This window comes from Hevea brasiliensis, chromosome 3 (genome assembly GCF_030052815.1).
Source record: "Hevea brasiliensis isolate MT/VB/25A 57/8 chromosome 3, ASM3005281v1, whole genome shotgun sequence".
Classification (NCBI taxonomy): domain Eukaryota; kingdom Viridiplantae; phylum Streptophyta; class Magnoliopsida; order Malpighiales; family Euphorbiaceae; genus Hevea; species Hevea brasiliensis.
The window spans coordinates 5,991,223-6,016,280 of NC_079495.1; the positions used below are offsets into that span (position 1 = coordinate 5,991,223).

The 25,058-nt window shown below is 33.8% G+C and overlaps 1 protein-coding gene across 1 annotated transcript; it reads right to left on the reverse strand.

Moving 5' to 3' along the window:
* Positions 1–457: 457 nt before the first annotated feature.
* On the reverse strand, positions 458–24,724 carry LOC110664814 (D-lactate dehydrogenase [cytochrome], mitochondrial). The gene is made up of 18 exons (XM_058143712.1): positions 24,415–24,724; positions 24,164–24,257; positions 23,846–23,946; positions 22,775–22,823; positions 22,360–22,452; positions 21,756–21,870; positions 21,414–21,474; positions 20,230–20,266; positions 20,096–20,157; positions 19,717–19,813; positions 10,057–10,131; positions 9,807–9,915; positions 8,776–8,885; positions 7,144–7,206; positions 6,216–6,295; positions 5,911–6,041; positions 1,701–1,744; positions 458–972 (listed from the first exon to the last, which is right to left on the reverse strand). Exons 1-18 carry the CDS (start codon positions 24,675–24,677, stop codon positions 853–855), a joined length of 1,704 nt encoding a protein of 567 aa, XP_057999695.1. The 5' UTR covers positions 24,678–24,724; the 3' UTR covers positions 458–852.
* Between the last annotated feature and the right edge of the window lie 334 nt (positions 24,725–25,058).

Sequence of the window (25,058 nt, forward strand, 5' to 3'; positions counted from 1 at the left end):
AAATATTTGAACATGTGCCATTAGCTACTAGCCTAATGATAAAATGTGTGTACCTTGTAATGAAAATCCTAACAGTTCCCTATTAAAATTTTCCAATACACTATGATGACTGGAATCGCCATATCTTGCTTCGTGAAGCAAACTATGATGGTCGATTTGACACACGCATTGCAAGGGGCTATATATGGAGCATTTCTGGTGTACAAAATCAAACCAATGAGAGCTAACCAATCCTGGGTAAAGCACCTCAACCTTAACAAAAGGTTGGTTTAGTAAAAAAATGTGAAATGCCCAGTTAACTGTTAGCTTTAAAAGCTAGTTCATCCGACTTGCAGCCCCACACAAATAGCCATCAAGAGCCTACATGGTCCAATTTTGCAGAGTTCTCATGGAAGTACCAATAAGTAAATGTCAAAAATAAAAATAAACACATCCGATGTCCAATGAAAAGAATATATTAAGCAACACAATTTCCAATGAAATTCATATTATTTATTTCATCTTCATCTATTAGCAGCAAACATGTAGGATTTCCAAATTATACAGTCTGAGTATTTTCTAGGTGGACAAATCACATCCATATTCGATGTGAAAGAAAACATACACAAGCAAGAACCAATTTATTGTTTGGGTGTCTCAACTCTCAACACAAAGAAAATTGTACAATTTGACGACACATTGACCGGTATATGGCCTATTTCAACCTCATGTATATAAATTCTGCAAGTCTGGCCAACTATTCTAAATGGTATAAATGGCAAGGGAACATACCTTTGTACCCCTACAACAGTACTTGCATAGAAAGCGCATGCCAATGAGGAATCCTCCCCTCCAAGTACACCAAACACGCTCTTAGAAGCAAACATGGGGTGGAATGAGCTTTCCTGGGTTCATGATATTGTTTGGATCTAAAGCTGTTTTAATTCTTTTCATCGTCTGCAAGGCCTCCACTCCAAGTTCCTTCTCGAGATACTGGAACAAAAGTGAATGAACCCCTTAAGAACAATCATTATTACATTTAAAAAAAAAATCCTGTGAAACCAATTGCTATATATTCGTGTACTTAAACAAGAACTAGGCCTTTTAATAGGACAATCAATCATACTGCCTGAAATACGCTCAAGCTTGGTCAAGAACTAATATTGCAATGAAGCAAGATTTCACCTTTAAATTTCAACTTGTAACTGATATTAATAGAGGCATGATTTAGCTATGATCCGAATAAAGTGGGGTTTGGAGAAGAAGAATTTGGAGAGTATATTACATTACAGTATCATTCTTAAATTTGAAGCTAACAAGTGATAGTAGACCTATGTGTTAGGATCCTACTTTGTGATTCAACTGATATTAAGACTTTCATTTGAAGTAACAGGCTTTCTTATAAATATTTGGTTATGAATCATGGAAACTTTAGGGTAACAGGCCTCTTTGGGTTTTTATTAATTTTGCTTTTCATTGAACAGAACTAAACTGAACCAATCATTATGGTTTGGTTCGATTCGGTTATTCCTGAAATATCGGTTTAGTGCGGTCTTGAATTATAGCCCATTCAGTTTTTCAGTTTTTCTTAATCCGTTCGCTTCGGAACCGAACCAAATGCTCTCCCCTCCAAGGTATAGTAATTTTGTTCAATGCATCATGGTGTTGCAACAACATTTTACATGATAATGTGCACAAGTTTATGGCAACAAGCAAATTACCTTCATTTTTCCTGTGCCGACACCATGTTCACCGGTACATGTTCCTAGCAAAAAAAACAAAAAAGAGGAGAGATGTTTTAGCAGTAGAAATTATGTAAACAAAAAAAAGGATGAAAGAAAGGTAGGGAGAAACTTTTAGGGAAAGGCAGAACTAGAAATTTATCTTTAGAGGGGCCAAAAATAAATACTATAAAGAGACCTAATGAAATTTTGATAAAAGTTTAGGGACTAAAATAAACATGTAAAAAATTAATAGATCAAAATTACATAGTATAAAAAATATGAATGAAATTTACATAGAAGTCAGAGGCTAAAACAAAAATAAAAATATTGAAGGGGCAAACGATAGTTTTTTTTTTTTTTTTAAATTACACATTTATAGAAAAGATTTTAATTTTAAAAATTTTAGAGGTGCAAACCGCGTTCACAGTCACGGTCACAAGTAATGGAAACAGACTTGTGATGGCCATTATCTAATGGTAACAGCCTATCACTAGCATTTTTTTTTTTTTAAATTGCAAAGTTTATAAAATTAATATATATTTGAAGATACAAGTAAAACTAAGAAATACAACTAAATAGTAAGCATAAATGCATCAAATAATGACATTAAATCCATCATTCTTAGACATCATTAGAATTAATCAATTTAAAGATAAAATTACTATGTAGATAGTAAAGAGTTGGCCCTGTAACTATGTAGATCGGGTAAACTAATGTTTCATACTATAAATTTGACAATAAACCTAGCATCAAACATAATTTTCCTCAACAAATAAGCAAAAAACAACAAACAAAGTAAATAACATTTTCAAGAAACCAATGTGTATAATTAGAAAGTTAGTTGATGATAGCTCAAAAGAGAAGTAAAAGATTTGTAGAAAGAAAAAGTTTAGATAGAAATTTGAGAGAGAAAATGAGAGACGACAACTAAAAACACTCAAGACCAAAAAAAAAAGAACAGGATAGGAGGAGATTCAGGGTTGATACTTGAAATGTTGGATCACTTACAGGAAAATTAATGGAGCTTGTGGATACCTTGGAAAGGAGAAAAGTGAATTTTGCTTGCATTCAGGAGACTAAATGGGTAGGAGAGAAAAGCAATGAAGTGGTTAATTCAAGGTACAAACTGTAGTTTACTGGAAAGGAGAGAAACAAGAATGGAGTGGGCATAATCATAGACAGGACATTGAAAGATGCTGTAATAGCTGTAAAAAGAGTAAGAGATAGAATTATACTAGCAAAATTAGTGCTAGAAGGGAAAAAAATAAATGTAATTAGTGCTTATGCCCCAAAAATAGGATTAGATAGTGAGAGTAAACAAAAGTTTTGGGAAGATATGGATGATCTAATTCAAAGTATACCGAATGAAGAGACTGTTTTCATCGATGGAGATTTGAATAGACATGTAGGAAGTGATAGGCAAGGTTATGAGAATGTCATGGAGGTTTTGGTTTTGGCAGCCGAAATGAGGAGGGAAAAAGCATCCTAGATTTTTCTATGGCACATGACCTAATACTAACAGATAACTACTTTATAAAAAGAGAGTCACATTTAGTGACTTTCAAAAGTGAGCAACATAAAAGCCAAATTGACTTCCTTTTAACCAGGAAGACAAATAGAGCTCTATGCAAGGATTGCAAGGTCATTCCGGAAGAGGCTTTAACAAGTCATTGGTTAGTGGTTTTGGATGTCAAGTATAGGAACAATTCAAGTAAGGTTAGAAGAAATAGTGTAGCTCGAACAAAGTGGTGGGAGTTCAAAGGAGTAAAGCAAGTGAAGTTCAAAAATGAACTTCTCGAGTCCGAAGCATTGAAGCTGGATATGGAAGCCAATGGTATGTCGACACAGATAACATCAAATATTAGAGAAGTAGCTAGAAAAGTACTTACAGAATCTAAAGAACATGGCCACCCTCAAAAGAGAGATGGTGGTGGAATGAGGAAGAACAAAAGGCAGTGAAGAGAAAGAGGGAATGGTATAAGAAATTACCTAAGTGTGATAATAATGAGGCATATGAACAGTACAAGATAGCAAAGAAAGAGGCAAAAAAGGCATTTAGTCAAGCAAGAGCACAGACATTTGAAAGGTTATATGAGAAACTTGAAACTAAAGAAGGGGAGAAAGATATTAATAGATTAGCAGGGAGAAGAGAAAAGAAATGTCAAGACCTTAATCAAGTTAGGTGCATTAAGGATAAAGAAGGAAAAGTGTTGATGAAAGATGAGGACATTAAAGAAAGATGAAGAAATTATTTCGATGATCTCTTTCATAATTGTTAAAATGGTAATAGCGTGAATATAGATTACAGAGTAATAGAAAAGAATGTGAATTATATTAGAAGGATTAGATCTTTAGAAGTAAATGAAGCATTTAAGAAAATGAAAATGGGTAAAACCTGTGGACCCAATGGAATACCAATTGAAGTGTGGAAGTGTTTGGGAGATATGGGACTAAATTGTTTAATAAGATTCTAAACTCAAAGAAAATGCCTGATGAATGGAGAATGAGTATTTTAGTATCTATTTTTAAAAATAAGGGAGACATATAGAATTGCTCAAACTATAGGGGAATTAAACTCATGAGCCATACTATGAAGTTGTGAGAGAGAGTTGTGGAACATTGACTACGTCATGATACTTCTATCTCTCCCAATCAATTTGACTTCATGCCCGCTCGTTCAACTATGAAAGCGATCTTTCTCATTAAAAGCTTGATGGAGAAATATAGAGATATGAAGAAAGATCTACAGATGGTTGAAGAAAGATCTACACATGATTTTTATTGATTTGGAGAAGGCTTACGATAGTGTTCCAAGATATGTCTCATGGAAAGTGTTAGAACAAAAGAGGGTATCTATTAGGAACATACAAGTGTTGAAAGATATGTATGAAGTAACAACTACTATTGTGCGCACAGTGGGAGGAGACACAAGAGATTTTCCTATCTCAGTTAGATTACACCAAGGTTCAGCTGTAAGTCCTTACCTTTTTACGTTAGTTTTAGATGAATTGACGAAACATATACAAGAGAGTATCCCTTGGTGCATGATGTTTGCGGATGATATAGTTCTGATAGATGAGACGCAAGAAGGAGTCAATAAAAAGTTAGAGCTTTGGAGAAGTACTCTAGAATCAAAGAGCTTTAAGTTAAGTAGAATGAAGACAGAATACATGCATTGCAAGTTTAGTGAAGGCCGTACTGCTGATAGGGAAGGAGTTAGTTTGGATGGAGTGATACTATCCCAAAGTAATCATTTTAAATATCTCGGCTCAGTCCTTCAAGTAGATGGGGGATGTGAGGAGTATGTTAATTATACGATTAAAGCCAGATGGTTGAAGTGGAAACGTGCCACGAGAGTTTTATGTGATCGTAAGATTCCTAATAAGTTGAAATGAAAATTTTACGGTACAATCATACGACCGGCCATGTTATATGGTAGTGAGTGTTGGGCACTGAAAAAGTCGTATGTGTCTAAGATAAGAGTTGCGGAGATGAGAATGTTAAGGTGGATGAGTGGCCATACTAGACTAGATAAAGTCCGTGATGAGAGTATTAGAGAAAAGGTAGAAGTGGTGCCAATTGAGGATAAGTTGAGAGAAGAGAGATTGAGGTAGTTTGGTCATGTGAAGCGTAGACATACGGAGGCTCCAGTTAGACAAGTAGAGCACATTAGGTAAAGGATAGAAAGAAAAGAAGGGGTAGACCTAAACTGACTTGGAAGAGAATAGTATAACATGAACTAGAAGCATTACACATTTTCGATGATTTAATCCAAAATTGTTTAGAGTGGAGAAAGAGAATCAATATAGCCGACTCCAAATTTTTAGGATAAAAGTTGAGTTGAGTTGAGTTGAATTGTCGCCCCCATAGAGCTTAAAATAATAATGAGGTAACGAACCATTACTGTTACTTAATGGTAAATAATGGCCTTCATCATTAAGTAATGGGTGTAATGGCCATTATAGAAAACAATTTTTTTTTGCCTTTAAATAACAGGTGTCATAGTAACAAGAGGGCAAAAAACCTATAAATAATTGCCATCACATAAAGTAACAGCCTTTTAAAACCATTGGGGAGGGGGCAGGGGGAGAGGGTAGTTCTGCCCCTATTTAGGGAAGTAAGAAGTAATTTTGTTAAGCAACATTGACTAATGACTAGTGAAGCGTTCAACATAAGGCACACATATCAGGCATCCAGAAGTAGGCACCTTCCATTGACAGAGCAGCATGGACCATAAACTGGTTCAATCTTTCAGCTTCTTGCCTCTGCTTTTCTTGGTTAGGATCAAAAAGAATCACAGTGTGAAAGTTCCCATCACCGGCATGAGCAATAACTGTGCTGTTGTTTGAGACACAAAAGGAACATGCATTAACAGTGTCAGTTAAATGGACAGCACACAATGACAAAGAAATAAAACATATTAACAGTGTCAGTTAAATGGACAGCACACAACGACAAAGAAATTAAACATGAATAGTCTCAGAAGATATTATTTATCCGTAGAATTTATACCAAACCAGTGGGGATGCATCCAGCTCTTTTTTAGACTTAGATATCAATTCTGCCAGGCGTGATAAAGGAACACAGACATCCTGCAAAAGAGGGGATCGAGAGAAGAAGAATGAAGAGTTCATCTAAGGGAGCTAAAAGAAACAGAAATAAGTCCCTTTTTAGTCACACTCACGGAAACATTATTCTACAAAAAGAGAGGACAGTTAAATATCACAAACAGCATTAAGTTGTTGGTCTCCATACTTTAAAAGCACTTCTTCCCTATTTTAAATGCACAAGGTAAAGATTACTATTTGGTTATATGATGAAGTCATTATAAAAAGCAAAAAGATTAGAGAAAAATAAATTCTTTAAAAATTACAAACTTATATTAAACAGCAAAAGGTGAAAAAAAACTAGGTATTTTTATCAATCAAGCTATTATCATTACTGATTTTGCACTATAGAAAATTAAAATTACTAAAAATGCTTTTCAAAAAGGAAAATGTAGAACCAAATTGTAGCTAAATTAGATAATGAAAGGACAAAATAGAAGAATAGAATCTTCATGAACGCTTCAATCCTCGGGTAAAGTTTGTCCTTGGACCATATACTTCCTTTCATCCTCTCTGGGAAACAAAAGAATGCCCATGTTCAAACAAGGGCTCAGATTTTTTTCAAATAAAATTTAATTACAAATGCCAGAAAAGGACTGGGGTTACAATACGTGACAAAAGGAAAGATGAGCAAACACATCAATTCAAAGAAGTGGCAGAAATTATACAAGCTGAGTAGGAAAGTTAATAATCTCCTACAAAAAACAAACACAAAAATTACAGCACCATAACCACATCAATTAGTTAACTAACTAAAGACAGGTTATCTTACTTGTTAAGACATACAAATATTAACTTGAACTATGAAGTTAAATTTATAGGTAATAACTCACCGAAATCATTGCCTCATAATTTGGTTCCATTGCAAAGCAAGCCCACAGAGCCTCTTTTCTTATCTGCACAAAATCAAGAACTTGAATTAAATAACATAAAGAGAACCACTAAGAAAACTGTTTAGATCAAATCTGTGGATGGGGCAACTCATTGACTAAATTCAGTAATTGTATTAGAAGAATTGTTGAGAATATATATATAGACACACACATCAGGATGGGACTGACGGGCATCAGGATAACGCCTTAAAAAAGGTTTTAACCACAGAAAATCAATATCCTACTAATGCAACATTAACAAACGGCCAACTTTGTGATTTGTTAAGACTGGATCCTAGAAATTCACTTGACATTCAATAGGCACTGGGTTGAAGCTTCAGGTAAGCAGATTCAAATAAAGAGCCAATGCTGTGCCATATAGGTCTATGAGCAAGTGGGTATGCATCCAAATATATTTTGCTTTTTAATAAGTAAACATATTAAAAAAGGTACCAACAAGTGTAAGCATAGAATAAGTATGCAATAAATCTACCTATTTGAGAAACAAAAGCTGAAAAAGAACATCAAAAAATATATAATGAATTTTAACACATAGAAATAAGACGGAATATATGCATTGTAAGTTTAGCTCTCACAAAAAGAATGGAGGGGAAGTTTTATTGGATAGAGTTTTGGTATCAAAATGCAACCAATGCAAGTATTTAGATTCTATGATCCAAAAGAACAGAGTAATAAATGAGAATGTAACTCAAAGGATCAAAATAGGATGGATGAAATGGAAGAGTGCAACGGGTGTGCTGCAGGATCCCTAACAAAGTAAAAAGTAAGTACTACAAAATTGTCGTCAAGCCAAAAATGTTTTATGGGAGTGAATATTGGAGCATCTAAGATACAACATGCTCTCAAGATGAGTGATAGAAATGCGGATGTTAGAAATGCGGATGTTAAGATAGATATCTAGTATTATGATAATAGATAAGAATAAGATTATGAATAACTACATCCGCTAGAGAGTGTTTATAGCACATATTGGAGGATAAAATGAGAAATGGTTAATTAAGATGGTTTGGCCATATCCAACATAGAGTATTGAATGCCCTAGTAAGAAAGTGTTATAAGATAGTATTGGAAAGAGTGAGAGAAAAAAAGGGAAGACAAGAAAGGGGGAGACCAAAAATAAAGCAAAGGGAAGTGGTATAAAAAAAATTACAATTTTTTGACATTGATGCTGAATTGGTTTTAAACAGAGCTGAATAGCAAAAGGGTATCCGTATAGCCAACTTTAACTGGTTTAGAATTATGACTTAGTTGTTGTTGTTGTTGTTGTTGAAGAACAAATGTCACAAAAGAAGGGATGAAGTGCAAAAGAATTGATCAATTCTGTTATCAAGGAAAAAAAACATGCTTAAGAGCAAAGTAGAAATAAGAACTGGATTTTTATTAGCACTTGAATAAGTGATAGAAGAATGCAAATGCTATCATGATAAGAAATCTAATCATTCCAAAAAAAAAAACTTTTTTTATTAGCATTGAAGTAAGTGAAAGAAGCACCATAAAAGTTTCCAAAACTCACAAAGGGGAGGTTAAAGAAGCACAACCTGCAACTAAAACAAGATTGAAATGTAAATCTACCTTCCAAAGTTCCTTTTTAGCTTCAGGCTGTTCTGCAAAAACAAAATCTGAGCCATTGTGCCTAGAAATGATCTCCTGAACTATTAGTGTTTGCTCACGTGCATATGCCTCTAACAAACAATAAACATAACATAAAAGGAGTCACACCAGTTAAAAAAATGAGGAGAAAGTTATAACATATCTTTGATGAAAAGGAAAAAAATACAGCATATTTATTAGTTACACCAAGCTCTCTATATTCTTTTTCTATATCTAGATAAACAGCATGCTAACAATCATCCAATCCGGTTTGATTTCCAATGAAACAGGAACATCTTTGGTAAACTAATACTCAACCCCCCAAACGTGCTATTTGTGGTATTACAATTGCTGCCTGAGAGAAGTGAATAAGATTATGAAACCCAATTGTTTTATGAGTAATAGGGAAAAATAAAAATTGCTAGTTATTTGGACAGCCATGTTCATAGGTGATGCAGACAACAAGAATATTTAGGAAAAACAAGAGTAAAGACTTAAATTATGGTCCAGATTTAGTATGGAGTTCATTTTTTGGGATATTATAGGGTACTTTCTTGTTCTTTTAGAGCCTTATTTATAGGTCTACTCAAATAAATTAGCTGCTGGTCCAGTATTTTAAGTCAGGAGGTATTTTTGTAATTTCCATTTTCCAGTTTTGCTGGAATATTTTCACTAGTATCAAAACAGCAAATATAATAAACTAACAAAATATTTGGTAGAAGTCACCCCCCCCCCCCCAAAAAAAAAAAATAATAATAATAATGAAATAAACAAATAAATAAATAAATCCTCAAGGGGCATTTTTATGTATATCATATTTCTTTTTACAGGTTAATCACAAATTATTGTTAACTGACTTAATTGTTGTGTTTAATCCAAAACAAAAGGAGGGATTCCAATTTTAGGAAAATGTTATCTGACTTGTAACTATGGACCCTCCTCAACTCGTAGAAAATAATTTACTCCGACTAAAAACAAGACATACTTCACAAGAAAAAGCCATTATGTCTTACCCGTGCCTACGAATTCAAACATCAAAGTAGGAACTTCAGGTAAATTCTTCCCATTGGCAATATTAATAGCCCTTATTTGAACCTCATCCAACAGTTCTACCCTGGACACCTAAAGGATCAGAAAGTCCATAAATAAAATGAATGTTATTTGAACCTCATCCAACAGTTCTAGCCTCAACAGCACCTAAAGCAATCAGAAAGTCCATAAATAAACTGAATGCTTGAATAAATTTTGCAATTGAAGTCCTACCTGTATCCCAGACAGCATAGTGGCAATGGCAACATCTGCTGCATCCTTAATTGTTGGAAAATTACACATTGCAACCTGCAGTATTTTTACAATCAGTCAACAAAACACCAATATTAGAATTTTTGTTGAACAATAACATTGATTGCAAGAGCAAAAAATGTCAAAGAAAATAACGTCACTGAGGAGTGGCTTAAGGTAAGATTCTAATCCTCCATTAAAAAGAACTTAGTATTTTCTAACACATATTTGCATGCCAGGAAGTAATTAAAGCTCAATCCATGTAAATATTAAAACCATGAAACATAGAGCAACTGTTAATGAGAAATAAAGAAAAAAGCCATCACTTTCCTTCACTTATTAACAGCTACAGGGGTGTAAATGAACCGAGCTGCTTGCGAGCTCTCAACTCAACTCAAGGCGTTTTTTTAACAAGCCAAGCTCAAACTTAATTTTTACGCTCGTATAATAAACAAACTAAACTTGAGCTTACTAATATTCAACTCATTAAAACTCGTGAGCAGGCTCATTAAATAGATTAATGCGCTACCTCGTTAAAAAAGCTCGTGAGCTAGCTCATTTACAAGCTAGTTAGCTTAGCCCATTAGGTTAAAATTTTTTACATTTATATTTATTATTAAATTTCATAAAGTTGCAAATATTATTAACTTTTTTATGATTATTCTATGACATAATATATTAATAATTTTATTTAAAATTATAACATGATTAAATTATATGAAGGGCAAACTACAATTTGGTCCCTGAGTTTGACAAAATATATAACTAAGTCCCTGTATTTTCAAAACCAAGCAATTTAGTCCTTGAGATTTGATAAAATCAGTAACTTAGCCCCTGCCGTTAGAATTCCGTTAAGTTATTGTTAATTTTAAAAAATATAACCAAAATGCTATTGTCTTTATTTTTACTTTTAAAACAATTTAGTCTCAAAGGTTTTATTTTTTTAATAATTTAGTTCCTGAGGTTTTGTTTTATTGACAATTTAGGCATTGTATTTTTAAAATGTGTGTCCCATTAAATTAAAAAATTTAATTTAAATTATGAAAAAATAGATTAATAACTTTTAAGATAATTAAAAATTTTGGTTAATTACAAAATTATCCATATATTTTACAAATTACTCAACTCAACTAAACCTTTATCCATATATTTTACAAATGAATCCCTAAATATCATAACTATTTATAAAGCCCTTATAATTTTGTAATATTCTATTTATGTCATTATTATTTTAATAATGTATTAATAATTATATATCAATTTATAATATTTTCATATTTTGCTATTATACTTTCATATAAAAAAAAGAAAAAAAAATATGAATATGGACATATTGTTATTAAAATAAAAATCCAAGGGCTAAATTGTTTTCAGATTGAAAATAGAATTAAAAATATTTTAGTATTTTTGCAAAATTTTAATAGAGAATCAACCGTAATTCTAACTATAGAGATTAACTTGTAGGTTTATTAAAATTTTAATGACGAAATTGTTTAATTTTAAAACTCTAGAAACTAATTTATAGGTTTAACCAAATCTCAGGGACTAAATTGCCAATTAAATGAAATCTCATAAACTAAATTATTTTCATATTAAAAATAGAGTTAGAGCATTTTCGTCATTTTTATTAGAATTATGATAACTTAACTAAAATTCTAACAGCAGAGATTAAGTTATAGGTTTTGTCAAATCTCAGAGACAAAATTATTTGGTTTTGAAAATATAAGGACTAAATTATAGATTTTGTCAAACACCAAGGACTAAATTGTAGTTTACCCTTGTCTGAAAAATAGTTACAAAATTAAAAGTTTAATTAACTCCAAATTTTATGATACTAATCACTGTTATCAAAGGCGCGCAGCGCACTAGGCGCAGCAGGCATCGCCTGAAGGGAAGAAAGGCGCAGCACCTCCCTAAGGAGACCAGCACAGGAAATATATATATATATATATATATAAAGAGGGATTCTAGGGTTTCTTTTAAAAGTCTGTCGGCAATACCAAAGAAAGAGGAGAAGAAGAAGAAGAAGAAGAAGAAGAAGAGGAGGAGGAGGAGGAGGAGGAGACGACCCAAACCTGTGATTTCCAGCAGCTCCAACCAAGTATGTTTTAATTTTGCTTGTTTCTTCTTCTTCTTCTTCTCTCTCTCTCTCTCTCTCTCTCTCATCCATGGTAGGGCCTTCTTCTCTCTCTCTCTCTCTCTCTCTCTCTCGTCAGTGCACTACTGCACTTTTTTTTTCTACCATGCTCTCTTCGTCCCATATTGCCCCCCCCCCCCTCACTCTCTCTCTCTCTCTCTCTCTCTATGTTTCGTCCAAGTCCCAGTAGTTGTGCTCTTTTTTTTTTTTCCTTCTGTCATGCTAATATGCCATATGCTAGGTTTTTTTTTATTGTCTAAATTTATGATTTTATTTAGTGTGAATGTGAAAGAATGTTGACAATTTGGCATGTGATGTCTATTTATTGAGACTTGAGATGCTAAACTAGCTTTTAGTTTTATGATTAATTTAAATTGAGTTCATTTTCTTATTGCTAATTACTATGAGGTCATATTATAAATTATTAGAAATATTATAATTGAGTTATGACTATGTTATCAAAATTGTTAATATCTATTATTATAGTTAGATTATGGTATTATAAATTAATTTGTCTATTGCATTATTGCTACTTGCTATTAGGTAAATATGGTTTATGTTATTATAAATTATTGATTTCCTTGTTTCTAGTTTACTAGTTTATTAAACTTTAACTTTTAAGTAATTTATTAGTGTCTTTAACTTTTAATAGTTTATTTTTACCTCTTTTGGATTGCAAAATTATTATTACTTGAATGTTTATTACTTATTATTATGTAGTTTTATGTTACTTGAAGTATGATAAAATATTTATAATTTTTTTATTTTTTAATATATTTTTTTTAATTTTTGCGCCTTGCGCCTTGTGCCTAGGCTCCAGAACACTTTAGCGCCTTGGTGTGCCTTGAGCCTTTTGTTATGGAAAGTCAATCACTATGTTATGGAAAGTCAATCACTATATTATTTCTCTATATATTTTGTATTCTGTATTCCTATTTAGGATTTCTTATTTAGGATTTCTTCCTAATTAGTAGAACACAATTATAGGAATCAATTATATATATATATACCCATGTACAGATTAATTGAAATCAATGAAAATCATCTCTTTCTACATGGTATCAGAGCAGGTCATCAATCTAGGGTGACTATTTGTTCTCACTACCCAGGTCAGGAGAGACATTGGCCACCGACCGGCCGTTTCAACCTCGATCAACATCGCCGGCGTCGTCTCAACCCCCTCATTCCATCACTGTGTGCTATTGCCTGATCCAGTATAACCATTAAAGGACTTCTGAGGTTTGGCTATCAGATCCTATTTTTGGTATTTGCTTGATTTGTGATTTTGGGTTATTTTGCTGCTATAAGCACTTTGGATTAGCGTTTCGGTTAGTTTTCTTTGTCTCAACAAATGGCAGACAATAAGAATGTTATTTCTGATGTGATTCCGGTGATGACTAAGATCACGGAACACAAATTTAATGGTTCAAATTACCTAGAGTGGAGTAAGACTGTTAGGGTCTATTTGCGTAGTATTGATAAGGATGATCACCTTACTAAAGATCCACCCACTGATGATACACGACAAACTTGGCTAAGGGAGGATGCTCGGTTGTTTTTGCAACTTCGGAACTTGATTCATAGTGAGGTAATTAGTTTAATTAATCACTGTGAATTTGTTAAGGAATTGATGGATTACTTAGATTTTATGTATTCTGGTAAAGGGAATATCTCCCGTATTTATGATGTTTGTAAGGCATTCTACCGTGCTGAGAAAGAGGATAAGTCTCTCACGGCTTATTTTATGGATTTTAAACGGGTATATGAGGAACTTAATGTATTGTTGCCTTTTAGTCCTGATGTGAAAGTTCAGAGCCCAACTAAGCAAATCGGTCGTTATGAGTTTTCTTGCGTGCCTTCCTTCAGAGTATGAGATCGCTAAATCTCGATCCTCTCCGCTCGAGATTTCTTCTTTGCATGAAACGTTCACATGGGTCCTTCGTACAGAGAGTACTCAATCTTCACAGCCTGCCAGTAATGCTCTTATTAGCCGTAATCCAAATGGATAACAGGGTAATAGAAGAGGAAGTAGAGGAGGAATTACAGTAAGTAATCAGCGTAATGGAGAGGCTAGTTCTAATCAGACTCAAGAGGAGTCATTTGTTATTATTGCCATGAGCCCGCCATACAAAATATAATTGTCCGCAACTTCAGAGAAAAATCAGCGATCACAGATGGCAAATATGGCGTGAGAGAATTCTACAGTATCTTCCTCTGAGAAAACTATTTTGGTATCTGCAGAGGATTTTGCACAATTTTCCCAGTATCAGTCATATCTAAAGCCTACCAGTTCCCCTGTCACTACGATCGCTGAGTCAGGTTAATCCACTACATGCCTTGTGTCTTCTTCATCCAAATGGGTTATTGATTCTCAAAAGCATGCATCACATGACAGTAATTCTAGTCTTCTATCCGCTTTTCACCTAATCTCACTTCCTCAAGTTACTTTAGCCGATGGTTCTACTTCTTGTGTCATGGGTTCGAATCGCGAACCCGACTTCACAATTTCTTTGTCTTCTGCTTTGTGTCTACCAAAATTCTCTTTTAATCTACTTTCGTTAGTAAACTTACTGCACCTTAAATTGTTCTCGCTTCTTTTTCCCGACTGTTTGTTTCAGGATCTTACGACAAAGCGTATTATTGGTAGAGGACGCGAGTCGTGTGGTCTCTACATTCGAAAATCATGTACCGCGGTCGCTTGTTTACTCCAAGCATCTTAACACCTCTTGAAGCTCATTGTAGATTGGGTCATCCTTCTTTGTCTACCATGAAGAAGTTGTGTCCTCAATTTCATCTTTATCAAGACTAGAATGTGAGTCGTGTCGGTTTGCAAAACATCATCGCTTGCCTTACGTGTCTAGAGTCAATAAACGGGCTTCATCTCCTTTTGAGTTAGTTCATTCTGATGTTTGGGGTCCTTGTTCGGTTACATCTAAAACTGGATTTCGTTATTTTGTTACATTTGTTGATGATTACTCTCGTGTTACCTGGTTATATTTAATGAAGAATCGTTCTGAGTTGTTTTCTATCTTTTGTGCCTTTTGTAATGAAATCAAAACTCAATTTAATATTTCTGTGCGTATATTAAGAAGTGACAATGCCAAAGAATACTTTTCAAAGACAATTTCAGCCTTATATGACACAAAATGGCATTCTTCATCGCCTTCTCCTGTGTGGATACCCCATCCCAAAATGGCGTGGCGAAAGAAAAATCGTCATCTTCTTGAGGTAACTCGTGCTCTTCTTTTTCAGATGAAAGTACGTAAACACTTTTGGGCGGATGCAGTTTCTACGGCATGTTTTTTGATCAATCGTATGCCGTCTTCTGTCCTTAATGGGGATATTCCTTATACTACTTTGTTTCCTACAACATCTTTGTTCCCTATTGAACCCCGTATTTTTGGTTGTACCTGTTTTGTGCGTGATGTTCGTCCACAGGTTACTAAATTGGATCCAAAATCTCTCAAATGTGTCTTCCTTGGGTACTCCTTACCCAAAAAGGGTACCGTTGTTTCTATCCTACTCTTAATCGTTAACTTGTTTCTGCAGATGTCACATTTTTTGAGTCCACTCCATTTTTTCCTCCATCATCTGTGTATGAGAGTCAGGGGGAGGAGGATGATCTCTTAATATATACTGTCCAACCAATGTCTAGTCCTCTCCCTCAGCCTGTTCCTTCTGTCTCTAGACCTATTCGACCTCCCGTTGTTCATGTTTATTCCAGAAGATTGGAGATTCCTGATTCAGATCCTCCACCAGCTACTTCGTTGGGAGATCCTGTACCTCATACTGATCATGATTCTGATCTAGACTTACCCATTGCTCTTCGTAAAGGTAAACATTCATGTACTTACCCTATCTCTTCTTTTGTTTCTTATAATCAATTGTCTTCTTGTTCTCGGTGTTTTGTTACTTCTTTAGACTTTGTTCCTATCCCTAATACTGTTGATGAGGCACTGTCTCATCCTGGCTGGTGTGATGCTATGAAAGAGGAAATTGAGGCTTTAGATGCTAATGGTACATGGGAACTATTACCTTTGCCCACTGGTAAGAAAGCTATTGGTTGCAAATGGATATATACAGTAAAGTTAAATCCTGATGGTTCTGTGGCTAGGTTAAAAGCACGCCTTGTAGCAAAAGGATAGGCTCAGACATATGGGGTTGATTACTCTGATACTTTTTCTCCTGTAGCTAAACTTACTTCTATTCGCTTGTTTATCTCTTTAGCAGCTACATATGATTGGCCCCTGCATCAATTGGATATCAAGAATGCTTTCCTTCATGGTGATCTTCAGGAGGAGGTGTATATGGAGCAACCACCTGGGTTTGTTGCTCAGGGGGAGTTGGGTAAAGTTTGTAGGCTTCGGAAGTCTCTTTATGGCTTGAAACAAAGTCCTAGGGCATGGTTTGGGAGATTCAGTGAAGCAGTACAGGAATTTGGTATGCAAAAGAGTAAGTGTGATCACTCAGTATTTTATAGGCAGTCTGAGGCTGGTCTAGTTCTCTTGGTAGTCTATGTGGATGACATTGTCATCACTGGGAGTGACTCTGCAGGTATTTCATCTCTTAAAACCTTCCTCCAAACTCGCTTCACCAAAGACTTGGGATTGTTAAAGTATTTCTTGGGTATCGAAGTTATGAGAAGTAAGAAGGGTATTTTCTTGTCTCAAAGAAAATATGTCCTCGATCTATTGACAGAGACAGGAAAATTAGGTGCTAAGCCTTGTAGCACACCAATGACTCCAACTTTACAATTGTTAGCAGGGGATAGTGAGTTGTTTGAAGATCCAGAGAGATACAGGAGATTGGTAGGAAAATTGAACTACCTTACAGTCACTCGTCCTGACATTGCTTATGCCGTTAGTATGGTAAGTCGCTTTATGTCTTCCCAACCGTTGCTCATTGGGAAGCCTTGGAACAAATCTTGTGTTATCTCAAGGGCGCCCAGAGGAGGTTTGCTATATGGTAATCATGGGCATTTGAATGTTGAATGTTTTTCGATGCCGACTGGCTGGATCTAAGGTTGACAGAGGTCAACTCATCGGATATTGCGTTTTTATTGGAGGAAATTTGGTGTCTTGGAGAAGCAAAAAGCAGAGTGTAGTTTCTCGATCTAGTGCTGAATCCGAATACAGAGCCATGGCACAATCAGTATGTGAGGTAATGTGGATACTTCAATTACTAGATGAGACAGGTTTTAAGACCTCCCTGCCTGCGAAATTATGGTGTGATAATCAAGCTGCTCTTCATATTGCTTCTAATCCGGTGTTTCATGAGCGGACCAAACATATTGAGATTGATTGTCACTTTATTCGGGAAAAGATTCAACAACAGATCATCTCAACAGGACACATCAAAACTGGAGAGCAGTTAGGAGATATTTTCACAAAAGCTCTGAATGGAGCTAGGATTGACTACATTTGTAACAAGTTGGGCATGATTAACATCTATGCTCCAACTTGAGGGGGAGTGTTATGGAAAGTCAATCACTATGTTATGGAAAGTCAATCACTATATTATTTCTCTGTATATTTTGTATTCTGTATTCCTATTTAGGATTTCTTATTTAGGATTTCTTCCTAATTAGTAGAACACAATTATAGGAATCAATTGTATATATATACCCATGTACAGATTAATTGAAATCAATGAAAATCATCTCTTTCTACACCTTTAATAACTATGATACTAATGGAGCCACATTTATAATTTAAATTTAAAGCTTTTTATTATTTTTCATGAAAAGCAAGTTTTTTACACATCATAAATAGAGTTAAAAATGATAAATGTCTATATATAGCTTGAATAAAAGAAAACGATTTAACTATAGAGTGACAGATGGCATTTTATTTGAGTCTAATAATAGGGTTATGCACGCTTCTTAGTTCTCCTGAACTAAAGGGAATGTAACTAAAATCCCAAAAAAAAAATTGACACTATAGGAACTAGGGGTTGAACTTATATTATATTATATTATATTATATTAAACATAGTTGTATTATTATTATTATTATTATATAATGACACTTAACATTTGATTTTGTACATAATTTATAATAATAAATATATATCATCTTTTATTACATCTAATGTTTACCAATATGATAATCTATTCCTATTCAAAAAAATAAGATAATCTACAATCATAAATACATTCAACATATGTGTGTATAGGCTATTATAACCTAATATTATCTTCAATTCCTCTAGCTTTTCTTAACAATTTTGATCATAAATGCATTAATTTACCTTATAATCCTTAATTATATATCTACCTTATAGTTATAGACTATATAATTGAGGACTAACTAAAAGATAAACTATATAATATACTTCAAATATATATATATATATAATTGATTTTATTATAACTAATTAAGCTACGTGAGAATAAATTGTAGAAAGTATTAAGTGTAGATAAACCATAAAAAGTTAAATACTATATTTTTTTATTTAAATTTAAACATGAAATACACACACATAAAAGTTTCAAATATGGGCACTGCCTTCAACCATTGACACCAAAAAGTGTTCATGTTAAAAAAAAAAAAAAAAAAACTATAAGTAATCACTTATAGAATACAAATTTTTGAAATCTTAAAATATGATTATTAGCCAAATTTAAACCTTAAAAATTCATAATTACAATAATAAATATGATGAATTTTAATTCTATATTATAATATGTAGTAAGGTCTTTATAATGGTAGGCCATTTATATAGATTTATATTCAACTCAACTCCATATCATAAGAAGCAGCTAAATGATGTGGGATTGCGTAATCCCACTTTCCACACCACTCCAACACAATTCAAGAGGGCGTGGGTACCTCTATAAAAAGCGAAGCCGCCCTCCCAAACTAAATTCAAACATCGTAAATGGCTTACAACCAATGTGGGTCCTATTATGAGCATTTCTTAGTCTTTAAAAATTTTTGGATTGATTTTTCCTATGAGCTGAGCTTGAGGTTTGCTTGTTTATATATAAATGAGTTGAGCTAAAGCTTAGTTCAGTTATATTGTAAACGAGCTTACGACGAGCCGAACTCAAGTTTAATATATTTTCAACAAGCTCGAGCTTATAAAAAAAGTGACAAACCTAGCCTGACCATTCAAAGCTTAACTCAACTTGGGTCATTTACACACCTGAGTGGCCATCATAAAATGAATTTTCTTAATCCTCAAGTCAACAGTTTTTCCTATTTTTTATGCATTCAATCTGCTTCTGCTTATCTGAAGGGGGGGAAAAAAAAAAAAAAACCACCAAGTTCACCACCCACAAATCAACAAATGCTTTTGCCTCTAGTCAGTATGGACCAGAAATCAAGAATGCAAATACGTTCAAATGAGAATATATAATATGTAGACTAGTCTTATCATGACAGCATTAGAATAATTCAACAATGCACTCTCAATTATCTGAAGAATACAAACACAAAATAGCAAATTATTATGTAATTAGAAAAGGGAAGCTTTGAATTCAAACAAAGAAAAGGTCAGGGTACCACTGAATGTTGTGGAATTTTCTGAAGTCGTAAGGTGACCTCCGTTATTATGCCAAGTGTTCCTTCACTTCCAATCATCAAGCGAGTCAAATCATACCTAAATTGAGAAAATACAATAAACTCAATAGCTTGCATATACAAAAGAAAATTTTAATTCACTAAGAAGTTTTTGGCATTTCTTTCTCTTCTTTGGCGTTTCTTTCTCTTCAAGATGATGCCTTATCAAAGTTTGATCAGGATCAAATTTTCACATCATTAAAGGAGTGATTTCCGAATTTCTTGGGGAATGCCTCTATTCTAGTTAATTTTAATTTCACATAAAAATTAAGAGAAAAAGAAATGCAGCAGCGGATAGACAGAAAAAGAAACAAAAACACACCCTGCAGAACTTTTACGAGCACGGGAAGCTGACTTGACAACATCTCCATTGGCAAGAACTACCTGGATTAGAAGTAGTGTTAAGAAATCAAACCTCCTTATAAGGAACCAGACTTAGAAGGAGAGGTAGAAAACCTTGAGATTAATGACATTGTCTCGCATAGTTCCGTACCTAAAAGCTAAAAACAGAATCATTAATTCCAAAAATAAATATGATTATCTAAACAGTTTCTTATTTTCTAAGATTGAGATAAAATTATGTGTACAAATCACTACCCAAAAAAAAATTATGATTAATATAAGATTAAATATAATACGGAAAAAGCATATATTTCCTGACCATCCCATGCACTGCATCCTAGTTAAGAAGCATGACAAGAAGTAAATTATAATTCTATTCTAATAAATGCTGGTCAAGCAAATTATTTATTGCCATAACAAGGGGATTTCATACATAACAAATGCACTAAGGCAGCATCATATACATAACAAATGCACTAAGGCAGCATCATACTGTGCTTCAAGACATCATATTTATATTACAACTAAACCATCCTAAAGAACTTTTAAAAATAAAAATCTCTCACTGCTGAAGCATGATCAATTGGTATCCATACATGAGCATTCATATCGGACAGGGAACAGTAACAGAATATACGATTCATGGTGGTGATATTAAAGGGATATTTTGATGGCAGGCAACCAATGCAAAGCAAGGGATAGTGAAACCCAAATGAATTTGTACTTATTAAGGAAACAAACAATCCTGGCTCATCCAAACCAATGCAGAGCAAGTATATTTCTGGTGTTAAATTAAACACAAGAAAACCCTTGTCAAACAGCCTTTTGTGTCCCCATATTTTCAAATATTTCAAGAATTCAACCCAGGTTATGGCAAAAGATCACTGTGGGGCAAAAGATCACTAGTTAAAGCAGCTGCTTCTGAACTTGTTGCGTACAGGTGTTTCTATGGTCAATGAGGATTCCAACAACAAAGAAGACAAATGGAGTCCATATGTGACACTAAAATGGCCTATGCCTTGAACATGTCAAGAAAAGCAATATCCATTTGGTTGTTCAAGCAAAAATAGGATTAGAAAGTATAAGAAAAATATCAAAATTGTTGAAGAATATATAAGGATGAGATGAAACTTGTTTTCGCACATATATTGACCAATTAAAAAAAAAATAAAACAGTAAAAAATTAATACATAAGAGTTATCTAACTAATTTACTGATACGAAGCTAATTTATATGAATAGTACATCAAAATAAATGAAACTATGACAGCCAGTGAAGCACAGGATTACAGGAACTACCTCACAGCTAAAGAGCCTGAGCAACGTGTAGCACACATTCCCCCAATGGTTGCACCGGGCCCTGCTTATCAACACGTATGAAGAACATAATAATAATAATCACAGCATAGACCAAAAAAAAGAATCTTTAGCACATCAAGCCACATTACTGGATTATTTATTTTCACCACCTTTAAGGCAAACGAAAAAATGATTGTCAATATCCACATTATGCATTTACATGGCATATATATAGATGGAAAACTCCAGTTAAAAGCTTGAAATTTAAAATTTTCAACTTTAAATAAGCCATATCATAATAATAGTATAAAAATGTACAAGGTAAGTAAATTGTAAATGTACCTGGATCAAGGGGAAAGAATAGACCATAAGGCTCCAAATATTCATTAAGCTCCATCCACCCAATTCCAGGCTCAACAACTACATCCATGTCCTCAATGTGCAGAGCTTTAACACTCTAAAATTTGAACAAGCAATACAGCATAAAAATCAAACAAAAGAAACCTCCAAAACAAATTTATCTCTTTGGTGCATTAACATTGTGCCATTTCAGTGTCGGAATGATTGCATTAATTAAGAGACTTCAAAATTTGGGTCAAAGCACATTTATGGTCAAAGAGAGGAAGGTGAAGAAAATAAATTAAATGCATTCTTCAATTCTTGTTAAAATCAAGTATATTGCTCGCTTTGCAGATTTATAATTACTTTTTCTTGTGTTTTCGCAAAGTGAAGACTGAAGAGGCATAGCAACAAGGCTACAGGATAACTCCAAAGCAGACTGGTAACTTTCATTTAAGCTGATGTTTCTTATGGATTATGAGAAGAGCAAGGATGTTGGACAAGTTACACAGCAGAAATTATAAATTATTATTTAAAGTAAATAGCAGAAATATCTTCTGATCAAATGATTAATCACAAAGTTTATTAAGAACCGCTTGATATGTACCTTCATTAGTGACATGTCAATGCAAACACCACCATGAGGTGATAATGTGTGGCCCTCAATTGATGTAGCTCCACCATAAGGTACTATAGGGACCTGATTAGATAAAAGTAATCCAATTTAGTGCTTGCTTATTATAACAAATATCATTTAACAACAATGAAGCAAAGCAATCAAATATTTATATCTCTTGTACTGTCAGTCCTCAATTTTCAGAATTAGAAAAAGGAAGTGTGTTTACAAAATTAATACAGTATGATAAATAAGCACCAAATTTGTGATTTAGAAGCTCAGCAACATCAGTTGAAATGGAAATCAAATCCTTGTTGACAAAATCTTTACAACCAATGAAAAATGAAAAATTTTACATACATATTACGCATCTTTCACAAATTTACAGAAGAGGAAGGGTTCAGACCTTATACTTGTCACAAGATTTCACAATGTTGGAAACTTCCACTTCTGACCTGGAGGGAACCAAAATGATTCAGTAAGCATTCTGCAAAGAAAGCTAGAGAACAGGACAAGTATACATTAAAGAATGGACGTATGACTACAAATGAGAAATGCAAGCAAAGATTTCATGTGCAACTTTATGAGTTATTTGATGAAGGTTCTTGGTTGTCTCTTTCTTGTGTACAAGAAATTTATTTGAAATACCCAAGTAACTTATTTAGAGACTCTGGTTAACACTCATTTTCAAAACAGGAGGTAAATTCTTGAAATTATTCCCATCTAAGGACTATTTCAGACTGCTTTTAATTACAAATCAAAATTTTCTAATAATAACCTAATCTCCTAATACATGCTTATGTTTTATATATGCCATGTCATTGCAACACAATTCCCAACAACCCAACCCCCACCCCACCCCCCAACCAACAACAACCATAAACAAACCACCAACATTCCCATATTCAATAGATGTACATTCTCCTTTACTTTGATTGCTATGTTAACCAACATCCATATTTGGCGGTAACAACCACCCCTGCATTCTCCTAACTACCACGCCAATATCAACAGCTAAAGAGATTATAGTTTAAACTAGGTTACAGTTTCATGTTAAAAAAAGTGACAACACCCCCCGCCCCCCCCAACAACCACCATAAAAATTCCACCAACATTCCCATATTCAATAGATGTACATTCTCCTTTACTTTGATTGCTATGTTAACCAACATCCATATTTGGCGGTAACAACTACCCCTGCATTCTCCTAAATACCACACCAATATCAACAGCTAAAGAGATCATAGTTTAAACTAGGTTACAGTTTCATGTTAACAAAAGTGACAAATTAAGGTAGTAGTGAAACTACTCTAAACTGACCAAGTTTGCCTAGGAAAGGAAGGGCGCACAAGACTTGCTCATTTGAGGAAAATTTAAGCAAATTGATTTGAAACAAAGAAACAGAACAAACAAATTAATGATAAAAAATCAAGTAGTGATTTGAAAATTGATTTGAAAATCCAAGTATCAACCTCACCTCGGGAAAACAACCACATCAGGGATGTTTACTGCTTTATGAAAACTGTTCTGTGGCTTCCCATGGAAATACCTTTCATCATAATCCATTGTCATGCTATCCTGTAAATCCAAAACTATCGTAACCCGTCAACAACCCAATAATTTGATTAAAGCTACTGCATTGTTTAAACATTCAAAAGCCAATAAAAAATAAAAACTAAGTAATGCAACACCTAGTTACAAATAGCCTTAAAATCCAATTACTCGAATCACAAGCTGATCCCAAAAAATATGATAAACAAAACCAAAATACATGAGAGAGATAGAAAGAGTATACCTGACAGATAGCCCTTAATTCATCAATAAGCTCTTGAGGGACCTTCTTGTGAGAACCCTTTACCACAAACTCGGTGCTATCTTTGCCTCCAATGCTGGATTGCCACAAAAACAATGGGGCAATGAATAATCAGTCCCACTCTATGCTACTACTATATATCAAAAATTTTAAGCAGAAACAATAGCTAAAAAAAAAAAAAAACAATAAAGAAGAATTAGAGAAAAAAATAAAAGGAGGAAGAAGAAATGGACCGAGAATCGAGACTAGAGGCGTCACAAAGAGAAGGCTGAGGTTGGAAATGGAAGGCGAGTGATCCAGCAGAGACAGCGAGGGTCAGAGGAAGGAGAGAGCTTGACCATAACAGAAATGGCCGTTTCGCAGCGCCGGAGTCGATGAGATTCGCGGTGGCTAGTGTGGTTTGAGGCCTGAGATTGAGGAAAAAGGAGCTGCGGAGATTGGTGTAGGCAGCTTTGGAAGAAGAGCGGAAGCGAGAGAGCCAGGAAGCGAAAGCCATGTGTTCTGAGTGCGGATGGAGAAGGATACAGCAAGCAAGGGAGGCAGAAAATAGAGAGAATATTTAAATATTTTTCTATTAGAGAGAATATTTAAATATTTTTCTATAAGAAAATAAGTGTATAAGGTTTTTTTTTCTATTTTAATAATTTATTTAAATAATATAAAGGAATTAAAATTTTTTTTTTCTTTTTCTTTTTCTTTAATTTCTCACTATTTTCCCTGTAAATTAAGAATCTAAACAAAGAGAAGCGTTTGGTAAAAAATTACCAATGATTAATTATCATTCTTTTAAACTTTAATTCTTAATAATATTATTTAAATATTTAAAAAATTATATTAATTAGAAATAAAATCAAACACTGGAATCAAATTGATTTAA

Excerpts from the sequence above, each read along its gene's own strand:
- LOC110664814 (XM_058143712.1), bottom strand. The coding sequence starts at position 24,677 with ATGGCTTTCGCTTCCTGGCTCTCTCGCTTCCGCTCTTCTTCCAAAGCT. Across the intron at positions 21,871-22,359 it reads TTGACATGTCACTAATGAAG|AGTGTTAAAGCTCTGCACAT; the intron begins GTACATATCAAG and ends TTCAAATTTTAG. Across the intron at positions 1,745-5,910 it reads TGCTGCTCTGTCAATGGAAG|GAACATGTACCGGTGAACAT; the intron begins GTGCCTACTTCT and ends TTTTTTTGCTAG.